General features: G+C 45.4%; 1 protein-coding gene across 4 annotated transcripts in view; it reads left to right on the top strand.

The window, feature by feature from the left end:
* Positions 1–13,105, top strand: part of rtf2 (replication termination factor 2) — a 303,881-nt gene that overhangs the window by 255,694 nt on the left and 35,082 nt on the right. For 2 of the 4 annotated variants that reach the window (XM_072514518.1, XM_072514517.1), the window contains exon 7: positions 948–1,067. The exons of the other annotated variants lie outside the window; for them this stretch is intronic. In XM_072514518.1, the coding sequence (XP_072370619.1) occupies positions 948–1,067 (120 nt within the window). The remainder of the gene's footprint in view (positions 1–947; positions 1,068–13,105) is intronic. 4 annotated transcript variants of the gene reach the window in all.

The following is a 13,105-nucleotide window of genomic DNA, read 5'->3' as shown; positions in this document are numbered from 1 at the left end:
TAGCCGTTAAAATTGCCGTTGGGGCTCTTATTAAGAGCCCAAAAGTCCGTTCCACCGGGAGCTGCCGAAACGTGCGACTTAGCTGGCCATCGCCGCACCCGGAAGTCAATGTAAGGGAATTCTGACATCAACAGTCAATGACATGTTGTGTTTGTGATTAGGTGTCCTAACCTGTGAGTCTGCCTTCTATATGGCATAGTTTATATTCTGGTGTGAAGGTACCATGGGTGTGCGCTGCCAAAACAACACGACTTCCTTTGCTGTTCCTTAACTTTCAAAAAATAATAGTACGGTGAGATTAGCTTATTCTGCCCTGTCAGAACCGGAGGTACAGTTGGAGCAAGTGCTGTTGTCCACGGTAAATGGCTAAAGGTAGCTGTTACAAATGTAGCTGACAAGATTTAATATATTAAAACCCTCCCAAAATTGTGTAGAAATTAGTTTTAAATTAACATCAATGTTGTTCCTAAATCTTTTGCATCCCCTCCTTTGCATTCTTTTCCTGGTTACCTTGGATACCTACCATGAGAGTAAAGGTTGCAAAGGCAGTGGATGCGATGGAAAATGAGGTACGTGATGCTGTGACACCACTTGTATGGAATACTCAAGTTAGAACCGCCCTTCCTACACACCGACTTCAGTAAGAAAATGGTGCAAATCTAAAAGAGTTCACAGATCCAGCATAACTGGACTGTACTCAATTTTCTAATTGGACAAATCCAATCAAAAAAGATGGGTAGGAAATGATCTTAAACAATATTGCTTTGGAGGGGAGGTGAAGGTTACAGGGTAATGCTGGCAGATAGTAGAAACAAAATTGCAGTCCTTGTAGGGAAAAGGAGCGTTGGTAGGAAGTTGGAGGAAACTTCCTGATCATGGATAGAGAGCCATGCAATGTTTTCAAGGTACACAAATGTGGTTGATAGATTGGGACCTCCTCTTTCAAGGAAGCAAGGAAGGAGAAAATGGTGAGGACCAAGAAGACAGTGCGAAAATCCACTGGAGGCAAAGCCAAGTGTCCTAGCCACCAACGCACAAAGAATCCTCTAGCAGCGCTGAATAGCTGGGTAAGATTGAGCTTCTCATATTTGTAAAGAATGGTTCAGTGACACTCTGCAGCTCCTCTTACAAGTTACAAGGAGACACTATATGATAACGGGAGATACCCAGTCATTTGGATTGGTTGCCATAAGTGGTTTAGACTTGCTATATTTACTCGCTATAAATATGGCAGTCAATAAGGTTGCCCTTCTTTTGTCTAGATATTGATATATTGCTTTCAGAGTCACCGGGTATCAAATTATACCACCACAAGATTCAACCGGATATCGATCAAAGACCAACAACGAGTTAGTTAGTTCAGGTTCAATCATACTTTATTTACACTCAAGATTAATTTATACATGCAACATAAACACTACGAGCTAAATTACACCTGACACGATGACAACCTGTACTTAACTTCAGGCACCCGGCTTAGGTCAGAGGAACAGTGGCGTTTGTTCGAATCTGGACCTGCTGGGTCTGGAGAAGGAACTGCGGTTCAGCTAGGCTCATCCGTCTGGTAGCTAGCGTTGAACTTGGACTTGCTTCTGGCCGTGGTGCTACAGTTGGAAATGGACGTTGCCGGAGCGCCAGGTCCAAAAGAGATTGAACACATGGCAGTGTCTCTCTTTATCCTTGGGGGGGGGGTTTGCTCTCTTTTGGGCGGTCCTTGGGTTTGGACCCAATAATTCGGCAGACTTCGATCACTGCCTTCGATCTGAGCCAATAAAGGGGCGGGTGCCTTGATGGCTGGGCATGTCCTAAGCGGTCAGTGACCTTGCTGTTTATGCTTCCTGAGTAAAGGGAGTGGCGCCAATGTGTCTGGAATTGTATCGGATACCTGAGTACCAGTCCTTTGTCTTAGGGAAATGGGTCATTAGAATGCAAATCGGCTGGGGGTTTTGATACTGTCTCGTTCTCTGCTTACAAATATACATTTAGGCTCTGAGCCTGCCTGAATCTTGTCGTATTGGCCATATTTCCCTTGAATCTTTGCAAATGTCCATGTTTCTTTGTAAGTGGCCATCCCAGATGGCTACAGTCCGTCCTCTTGATCCTAAACGCGAAGCGTGGTGGATCACACTACTGAATCTTCATCTGTTCTTTGGTGCGCGGGGTACCCTTAATCAAGGACAGGTTCTATACTACTCTGTCCTATGGATTGGAACATTTACCTAAGTTTTTAATACATCACACATATATAAAAATTCTAAGGGGGCACTATAACATTCAATCATTCATTTAACTTCTTTACACAAAGGTGAACCTCTGACTGTCCTTGCCTAAACTACACTTATGCTGCTAGCTAATACCCAAAAGAGCTTGTATTACAGTACAAAAATTTAAACAATCGCAGCATCACATTTCTAGTTAAACTTATCACAAAATGCAACTTTTATTGAAAACCGCGGAATTTATTAGTCAGAAAGAGGCTTCAAAAAGAGTGTGGAGCTGGTTGAAGTCCGAGAAAAGGGGCTCCGAGTGTATATATTGGTCAATTGTGCTTGTGCTGGGCAAAAGATGCTTTGTGTTTCTTTAAGACTTCCCTAATTGTTTTGTCCGTGGTAATCGTTTGTGGATCAAACCAGTAATCTCCCACTGAGCTAATCCTATGTTCGTAATCTCCTACTGTGAGCATGGCAGGGGCTCGTGCTGCTCTAGCCATTTTCCACACACACACCTATTCACTGGGTCAAAAGAAAGGCTGTGTGAGCTAATGAAATCTATCCCCAAGATTTGCTCTTCCTGTGGGTCGGGAAGGGCTGAACTGGATGGATGGATCAAGGCTCATTACTATGAGTTTCACTTGCTCCTGTTCGTCCAGACCGTACATGGGTCTGATGTGGGTTGAAAGGTTTCTATTTTGTCACGGGCATCCCTTAACTGGGTGATGGTTAGTGGGGTGGTGTACACGAAATCGGGTTGGTCGTCTGTTGGTACTCTGCGCTGTGTGGTGACTGGATTCATTGGGTTGTGTGTTGCAGTCGGTGGTGCGGATGCTTTCCTTTTTGGGACCTGGGGGGCTCTATTCTGAATCTCTGTTCTGTTTACGTATCGATGGACAGTTTCATTAAGGTCCTGCCAATCGGGGCCATCTTTATGGTCTAAATTTGGTCCAAAGATGTCTCTAAAACCTTTTTGCACTGAGAGCAGTGACTGTAACCGTGAAATTTGCTGCCTGCATTTGGCGTGGTCTACTGAACTCTGCCTTTGGTCCGTTGTGGAACTGTGGAGTGCTCGTAGGGCTGCCTTTAAGTCCTCGCATTGCTTCTTTAATTGCTCTACTTGGTGTTCCGTTTCTTCCCTTACCAAAACTGTGCATTGCTTGTCTTGGTAGGCCTTATCATATTGTGTCTGAAAGCTGCTTAGGTGAGCTAGACAAGATTGGTGTGCCTGTTTGACATTGGCCATCTCCTTGTCTTTCGCTGCTCTTGGAGTTGCTTGTTTACTTTTTCGCATTCACTAACGTTTCCCTCATTACTCTTCTCTTTCTCCACAAGCTGTATGCGGAGCATCCTCACGACCTCCTCTGTGCCTCGCAATTGTGCCAAACAGGACACGATTGTCATCGGCTTACGAACTTTACCTAAACTGTTTTTATGGATCTCGGTCAGGTTATCCCACCAAGTTTGTGCTATACTACCAGGACCTATCTCTTCATTTACACAAAACTCAGACCATAGGGGCCATTCTTTCCCCTTTAGGTACTTCCTAATTTCCTCTTCCCATATGGGACACTGTCTGCTCTATTGATCGCTGCGACCTCTGGTTCCTGTGGGTACATAAGGCGTTCCATTGCATTCACTGCCATTTCTACGATTATGTCTTTTCCAACCGTAATCTCTGTGTCTCTACCGTAATCTCTGTATCTCTACCGTGAATTTGGGACAGGGGGGAATAAAGCGGTGATGCAAACAGAGGGTATTGCTTAAGCTATTTTCCCATTCACACAACTCCCAAAAGTTTTACGCAACAAAATCTAACAAGTTTCCCTTGTATCCCTGTTAGTACGCATGCAAATTGCTACACACTTCCGAATCTTGGAGATTTGATCGATATTGGTCTTACACTTGTGGTTTCTTTCACTTTTCCAATTGGGTTTCTAATTCAAACGTTTTGTGGGTTCTCTCAGAGTGACAAAATCACTTCTGGTCGAGTCCCGTCAGAGGTCGCCAATAATGTTGCGATATTTACTCGCTATATATTTGGCAGTCAATAAGGTTGCCCTTCTTTTGTCTAGATATTGATATTATGTTGCTTTCAAAGTTGCCAGGTATCAAATGATAGCACCACAGGGTTCAACCAGTTATCGATCATAGACCCAACAACCAGTTGGTTAGTTTAAGTTCAATAATACTTTATTTACACACAAGATTAACTTATACATGCAACATAAACACTACGAGCTAAATTACACCTAACACTATGACAACCTGTACTTGACTTCAGGCACCCGGCTTAGGTCAGAGGAACAGTGGCCTTTGTTCGAATCTGGATCTGCTGGGTCTGGAGAAGTAACTGTGGTTCAGCTAGGCTCATCTGTCTGGTAGCTAGCGTTGAACTTGGACTTGCTTCTGGCCATGGTGCTACAGTTGGAAATTGACGTTGCCGGAGCGCCAGGTCCAAAAGAGATCGAACACATGGCAGTGTCTCTCTTTATCCTTGGGAGGGGGGCGGGGGGGGAGCTCTTTTGGGCGGTCCTTAGGTTTGGACCCAATAATTCGGCAGACTTCGATCACTGCCTTCGATCTGAGCCAATAAAGGGGCGGGTGCTGTGATGGCTGGGCGTGTCCTAAGTGGTCATTGACCTTGCTGTTTATGCTTCCTGAGTAAAGGCAGTGGCGCCGATGTGTCTGGAATTGTATCGGATACCTGAGTACCAGTCCTTTGTCTTGGGGAAATGGGTCATTAGAATGCAAATCGGCTGGGGGTTTAGACACTGTCTGGTTCTCTGCTTACAAATATACATTTAGGCTCTGAGCCTGCCTGAATCTTGTATTGGCCATATTTCCCTTGAGTCTTTGCAAATGTCCATGTTTCTTTGTAAGTGGCCATCCTAGATAAAACCACAGATGAACTGTTCATGGAAGTTCATGGCACAGCTTTCTTAAGCAAATGCATTTGTGTTTGTTATGCATTTGCATATCACCCTATGTCTACGTGGGTTTCCTCCCAGTATTCTGGTTTCCACCCAAAGTCCAACGATGTGGAAGTTAGGTGGATTAGCCAGGATCAATGCATGGGGTTACAAGGATAGGGTGGAGGAATCAGCTTCGGTAGAGTACTGTTTTGGAGGGTTGGTGCAAACTCAATGGGCTGAATGGCCTCCTGGTCTGGAGGGATTCTTTGGTATCTGACGTATGAGTAAAAATCCCATAAATTTGCTTGACGTTGCCAGCTCTCTTTGGCACAATTGCAAGGCTGGGCTAGGTTGTTTTTGGATCAGTGGCCTCTCGCAATGTTGTATGTATCTCTGAACCTTTACATGGATAGAACATACAGTGCAGAAGGAGGCCATTCGGCTCATCGAGTCTGCACCGACCCACTTAAGCCTTCACTTCCACCCTATCCCCGTAACCCAATAACCCCTCCTAACCGTTTTGGACACAAGGGCAATTTAGCATGGCCAATCCATCTGACCTGCACACCTTTGGACTGTGGGAGGAAACCAGAGCACCTGGAGGAAACCCACGCACACACTGGGAGAAAGTGCAGACTCCTCACAGACAGTGACCCAGCGGGGAATCGAACCTGGGACCCTGGCGTTGTGAAGCCACAATGCTATCCACTTGTGCTATTGTGCTGCCCTTAACCAGCTTCAGTTCAATGAAAACAAGCATCAGTTATGCCACGATAACAGCATTTACTGCGGATGCTGGAATCTGACAGAAAAAACAAAAATGCTGGAAAATCTCAACAGGTCTAACAGCGTCAGTAGTAAGAGAGATAAAAAGGAGCTAAAGTTTCAAGTCTGGATGATTTTTCATCAGGGCTAGAGAGAACTGGAAATAGGATGTTCTCACTAGCTCTGGCGAAGAGTCATCCAGACTTGAGACATTAGCTCTGCCCTTTTTCTTGACAGATACTGTCAGACCTGCTGAGATTTCCCAGCATTTTCTGTTTTTGTGCCAACCCTGTTTAAAATAGCTTTTGCATTGCTTGAAAGAATACAAAGCTCTAAAGAAGTGCTTGTCTGACAATTTCCTGAAAATTTGGCATTCCCTTTGTGCTCAAACCCGTTTATAGGGCGGCATGGTGGCGCCATGGTTAGAAATGCTGCCTCATGGCACCATGGACTCGGGTTCGATCCCGGCCCGGGTCACTGTCCGTGTGGAGCTTGCACATTCTCCCCGTGTTTGCATAGGTCTTACCTCCACAACTCAAAGATGTGCATGGTAGGTGGATTGGTCACGCTGTATTGCCTCTTAATTAAAAGTAAATTTAAAAACCCGTTTACAGTTCCAAGCAAGTTCACAGCTATCCCTCCCTGCCATCCGCTCCCAACCCCTCCATTCCACTTTTGACCCTGAGAAAACACCATCAAGTTTTGCAATCACAGGCTTATGTAGCATGGGAAAGGGCAGCTGGAAGTGAATGGTCTATGGAACCCACAACCATGTTGTATGAAAGTTCATTCTCCCATTTGTTACCTGTGTTGAATGATTGCATTGCCAGCTGTTCATTGCAGTATCTTTGAATGTACTTACTTGTATTCAGCTTTGTTTAAAACCCTTTTTTAAACTTCACAGAAAGGAGAATAGAAAAGTGAGGGGCAGAAAAATCAAGGGCCTGTACCAGATAATGACGCTGTAAAAAATAGGAGGCACGGAACAAGGAATGTTAAAAGGACTAGCCTTAAGGTTATGTATCTGAACGCGTGGAGTTTTCAAAATGTCGCTACAATATTGAGGAAAGATATCAGCACAGACAATGTGGAATCAGTGTGGATGGAGTTAATGAACATTTATATGGGTGGTCTCCAGGCAACCAAACTGCAGTGATAATGTTGGGAATAGCATTAGACAGGAAATCGGAGATGCATGTGATAAAGGAACATCTGTGATTATGGGTGACTTTAATCTGCATATCGATTGGGTGACTCAAATTAGGTACAGTACAATTAGAGGAGTGTGTACAGGATGATTTTCTGGACCAGCATGTTGAGGAACCAACAAGGGAACAGGCCATCTTGGACTGGGTGTTGTGCAATGAGAGAGGATTATTTGGCAATCTAGTGAGAGAACCCTTGGGATGAGTGACCACAATACGGTGGAATTCCTTATCAAGGTGAATATTGAGATAGTTAATTCTGAAACCAGGGTCTTGAATCTCAATAAAGGTAACTATGATGATATGAGGCATGAACTGGCTATGATGGACTGGGAAACATTACTGAAAGGAAGGACAGCGGACAGGCAATGGCAGGCATTCAAGAAACGAATCAGTGAATGCCAAAAGTTTATTCCTATTTGACGTAAGAGTAAAAAGGGACCTGTGGCCAAACCATGGCTTACAAGGGAAATTAGAGATAGTATTAGATTCAGAGAAGAGGCATACAAATAAGCAAGGAAAACCAATAGAGCTGAGGATTGGAAACAGTTTAAAATTCAGCAATGGCAGACCAAGGGATTGATTTAGAAAGGGAAAATACAATTTGAAAGTAAACGAGCACTGAACATAAAAACTGACTGTAAAAGCTTCTATAGGTATGTAAAGAGATTGATAAAAACTCATGTAGGCCCCTTACAGTCAGAAACGGGGAATTCATAACAGGTAACAAAGAAATGGCCGAAGAACTAAATTTGTACTTTGCTTCTGTCTTCACAAAGGAAGACATGAATAATATATGAGGAGCTGAAGGAAATTAGTATTAGTAAAGAAATTAATGGAATTTGTTATAACCCTGCAGGGGATCCATCCAGCTGGGGATGATTGTTCCCTCGTGCTGATTGGGTTGTGAGTTAACCAGGACTAGTAGAGCAGGTCAGCTGCTGTAGCAGCTGACAGAATGGAGTGGGGACACGCTGAAGAAATATCTTTCTTCTGAACTCTTCGGACCCCCGCTTGCCGTTTACTTCAGGATTGAAGGCATACAAATCTTCAGGGCCTGATAATCTTCATCCCAGAGTACTTAAGGAAGTGGCCCTAGAAATTGTAGATTCATTGGTGGTCATTTTCCAAACTTCTTTGGACTATGGAATGGGTCCTACAGAGGGTGGCGAATGTAACCCCACTATTCAATAGGGGAGGTAGCGGGAAAGCAGGGAACTATAGGCCAGTGAGCCTAACGTCAGTAGTAGAGAAGTTATTGGAGTTCATTATCAAGGATTTCATCGCAACGCATTTGGAAAGCAGTGGAGTAATCAGACCAAGTCAGCAAGGATTTACGAAAGGAAAATCATGCTTGGCAAATCTACTAGAATTCTTTGAAGATGTAACTAGTAGAATTAACCAGGGAGAACTGGTGGATGTGGTTTATTTAGACTTTCAGAAGGCTCTTGACAAGGTCTCGCATAGCAGATTAATATGTAAAGTTAAAGCTCATGGGATTACGGGTAGTGTCTTGAGATGGATAGAAAGCTGGTTAGCAGAAAGGAAGCCAAAAGTTTAAATAAATTAGTCTTTTTCTGATTGGCAGCGAGTGACTAGTGGGGTACCGCAGGGATCTGTGCTTGGACCCCAACTGTTCACATTATGATTTGGACAAGGGATTGGATTGGATTGGATTTGTTTATTGTCACGTGTACCGAGGTACAGTGAAAAGTATTTTTCTGCGAGCAGCTCAACAGATCATTAAGTACATGAGAAGAAAAGGGAATGAAAGAAAATACATAATAGGGCAACACAACATATACAATGTAACTACATAAGCACTGGCATTGGATGAAGCATACAGGGTGTAGTGTTAATGAAATCAGTCCATAAGAGGGTCATTTAGGAGTCTGGTGACAGTGGGGAAGAAGCTGTTTTTGAGTCTGTTCATGCGTGTTCTCAGACTTCTGTATCTCCTGCCCGATGGAAGAAGTTGGAAGAGTGAGTAAGCCGGGTGGGAGGGATCTTTGATTATACTGCCCGCTTTCCCCAGGCAGCGGGAGGTGTAGATGGAGTCAATGGATGGGAGGCAGGTTTGTGTGATGGACTGGGCGGTGTTCACGTCTCTCTGAAGTTTCTTGCGGTCCTGGGCCGAGCAGTTGCCATACCAGGCTGTGATGCAGCCTGATAGGATGCTTTCTATGGTGCATCTGTAAAAGTTGGTAAGAGTCAATGTGGACATGCCGAATTTCCTTAGTTTCCTGAGGAAGTATAGGCGCTGTTGTGCTTTCTTGGTGGTAGCTTCGACGTGGACAGATTTTTGGAGATGTGCACCCCTAGGAATTTGAAACTGCTAACCATCTCCACCTCGGCCCCGTTGATGCTGACAGGGGTGTGTACAGTACTTTGCTTCCTGAAGTCAATTACTAGCTCTTTAGTTTTGCTGGCATTGAGGGAGAGATTGTTGTCGCTACACCACTCCACTAGGTTCTCTAGCTCCCTCCTGTATTCGGACTCATCGTTATTCGAGATCCGGCCCACTATGGTCGTATCGTCAGCAAAATTGTAGATGGAGTTGGAACCAAGTTTTGCCATGCAGTCGTGTGTGTACAGGGAGTAGATTAGGGGGCTAACTACGCAGCCTTGCGGGGCACCGGTGTTGAGGACTATTATGGAGGCGGGGTTGTTGTTCATTCTTACTGATTGTGGTCTGTTGGTCAGAAAATCGAGGATCCAGTTGCAGAGTGGAGAGCCAAGTCCTAGGTTTTGGAGCTTTGATATGAGCTTGGCTGGGATTATGGTGTTGAAGGCGGAGCTCTAGTCAATAAATAGGAGTCTAATGTAGGAGTCCTTGTTTTCGAGATGCTCTAGGGATGAGTGTAGGGCCAGGGAAATGGTGTCTGATGTGGACCAGTTGCAGCGGTATGCGAATTGCAGTGGATCAAGGCGTTCTGGGAGTATGGAGGTGATGCGCTTCATGATCAGCCTCTCGAAGCACTTCATTACGACTGAAGTCAGGGCCACTGGTTGGTAGTCATTGAGGCACATTGCCTGGTTCTTCTTTGGTACCCGTATGATGGTGGTCTTCTTGAAGCAGGTGGGGACCTCGGAGTGGAGTAGGGACAGGTTAAAGATGTCCGTGAATACCTCTGCCAGCTGGTCCGCGCAGGCTCTGAGTGCACGACCAGCGATCCCGTCTAGGCCCATCGCCTTCCAAGGGTTCACTTTAGGAAGGCCAATCTGACTTCGGAAGCTGTGATGGTCGGTATGGGTGAATTATGGGCTGCTGGGGCACTCGCCAGCAGTTTGTTGGTTACCTGCTCGAACCGAGCATAGAATGCATTGAGTTCATCGGGGAGGGGTGCGCTGCTGCCAGAGATACTCTTCGGCTTCGCCTTGTAGCCCGTTATGTTGTTTAGTCCTTGCCACAACCGCCGAGAGTCTGTCTGTGACACTAGCTTGGTTTGATATTCTCTCTTGGCATTCCGGGTGGCTTTGCGGAGGTCGTACCTGGATTTCTTGTATAGGTCAGGGTCGCCTGCCTTGAACGCCTCAGATCTGTCCTTCAGTAGGGAGTCAATCTCGCGATTGAGACATGGTTTCCGGTTGGGAAACGCACGTACTGCTTTCTTTGGCACGCAGTCGTCCACACATTTGCTGATGTGACGGTGGTGGCATACTCATTTAAGTTGGTCGCTGAGTTCTTAAATATGGACCAGTCCACTGTCTCTAAACAGTCACGCAAGAGCTCTTCTGTCTCCTCGGACCAGCACTGCACAACCTTCTTAGCTGGATTCTCCCGCTTGAGTTTCTGCTTGTATGCCGGGAGAAGGAGCACCGTCTTATGGTCTGATTTCCCAAAGTGCGGTCGGGGGATGGAACGGTAGGCGCCCTTGATTTTTGAGTTGCAGTGGTCAAGAGTGTTGTTGCCCCTGGTGGGACAGGAGATGTGCTGGTGGAATTTTGGCAGTACACTCTTGAGGTTGGTCTTGTTGAAGTCTCCGGTCACGATGAACAAGGCCTCCGGGTGTTCTGTTTCGTAGTTGTTTATTACTGTGTATAGTTCGTCCAGCGCCTTCCTCACTACTGCCTGGGGTGGGATGTAGACCGCTGTGATAATGGCTGAAGTGAACTCACGTGGAAGATAATATGGGCGGCACTTCACGGTCAGGTATTCCAGGTCTGGGAGCAGTAGGTCGCCAGAGTCGCCACATCCAAGCACCAGGAGGAGTTGATGAGGAGGCAAACCCCTCCACCCTTCGCTTTGCCTGATGATGCCGTGCGGTCCGCCCGGTGAATTGAGAAGCCTTCAGGGAACTAAATGTATTATCTCCAAATTTACAGGTGTTACAAAGCTGGGTGGGAGGGTGAGCTGTGAGGACGATGCAGAGATGCTTCAGAAGGATTTGGACAGGCTGAATGAATGGGCACATGCATGGCAAATGCAGCATAATGTGGATAAATGTGGTAGCAAGAATAGGAAGGCAGATTATTATTTGAATGGGTGTAAATTGAGAGAGGTGGATACTCAGCGAGACCTTGGTGTCCTCGTGCATCAGTCGCTGAAAATAAGCACGTAGGTAAAGCAGGCAGTAAAGAAGACAAATGGTATGTTAGCCTTCATAGCGAGAGGATGTGAGTATAGGAATAGAGATGTTTTACTACAATTGTATAGGGCATTGGTGAGGCCACACCATTATTGTGGGCAGTTTTGGTGTCTTTCTCTGAGGAAGGATGTTCTTGCAATGGGGGGAGTGCAGCAAAGGTTTACCAGGCTGCTTCCTGGGATGGTGGGACTGTCATATGAGGAGAGACTAAGTCATTGGAGTGTTGGAGTGTAGAAGAGTGTGGGGGATCACATAGAAACTTACAAAATTCTAACAGTATAAGACAGCGTAGATTCAGAAAGAATGTTCCCGATGGTGGAGGAGTCCAGAACTAGCGGTCAGAGTTTGAGGATAAGGGGTAATCCTTTTAGGACTGGTGAGGAGAAATTTCTTCAGCTCGAGAGTGGCGAATCTGGGAATTTACTACCACAGAAAGAAGTTGAGGACAAAACGGCAAGAAGGAATTAGATATACCTTTTGGGGTTAAAGGGATATGGGGGGGGAAGGTGGGATTAGGATATTGAACTTGATCAGCCATGATCATAATTAATGCTGGAGCAGCCTCACAGGGCTGAACGGCCTCCTCATGCTTCTATTTTCTACGTTTCATAATCTTTTTGAGATTTTTCCTTTTCAGTCAATTTTGTTTTGCCCTGACTCTCACCTGAAGTCCTTTATTCCTCCTGGAAAATGTTTTCCTGTGCCTTTCCAGTCCACGTGCATACTATACTGCAAGTGGTGACAAAACATAAAATTGAAAGGCTGTGCAATCGAACTTTGCCCCGCCCTTGTGTGCTGTAGTGGACATTCCCAGGAAATCATTGAGGAAGGTTGGGAAATGATAATCCTGCATATTTGTTATCCCTTGTTAAAGATTGATTGTAATGGCTATGCTGGCAATAGCTAACTCAGCAAAGAAAAAAGATGGTCTATGTCAGGCTTGTCCAACTGTTTCGTGACAGGGGGTACTTTTCAAAATTCTCTCACTCACGGGGCTGATGAGTGAATTTCAGAAAGATAAAGTTTGACGCAACCTTAAACATGAATTTCACAATAAAAGCAAGGTATGAAAACTGAGCAAAAAACATATAATGATTACAGATCAGTATTAGAGTGTAACAGGGTGAGAACGCATCCATCTGACTCACTCCCAGTCTTAGAACATCCACACACTCGCCCTCACCCACTGTGAGAGTAGATGAGAGTGCATCATTGTATTCATGGCTAAGGGTGAATGAAAACTGAGCTTGGGAGTGAACCAGACTTATGGAAGCACTCTGCACCCCTTCCCCCAGTAAAACAATCTCCTCACGCTCTCTGACCCCTCCTCAAACTCTCTCTGACTCCTCCTCTCTGATCTCCGCCTCTCTTCTCCACCCCCCCCCCCCCCCCCAAAAACCTGGTCCCCTCTCTCCCTCCTC

The sequence above is a fragment of the Scyliorhinus torazame genome, chromosome 8 (assembly GCF_047496885.1).
Source record: "Scyliorhinus torazame isolate Kashiwa2021f chromosome 8, sScyTor2.1, whole genome shotgun sequence".
Lineage (NCBI taxonomy): Eukaryota > Metazoa > Chordata > Chondrichthyes > Carcharhiniformes > Scyliorhinidae > Scyliorhinus > Scyliorhinus torazame.
This window is presented reverse-complemented; position numbering and strand designations above follow the sequence as displayed.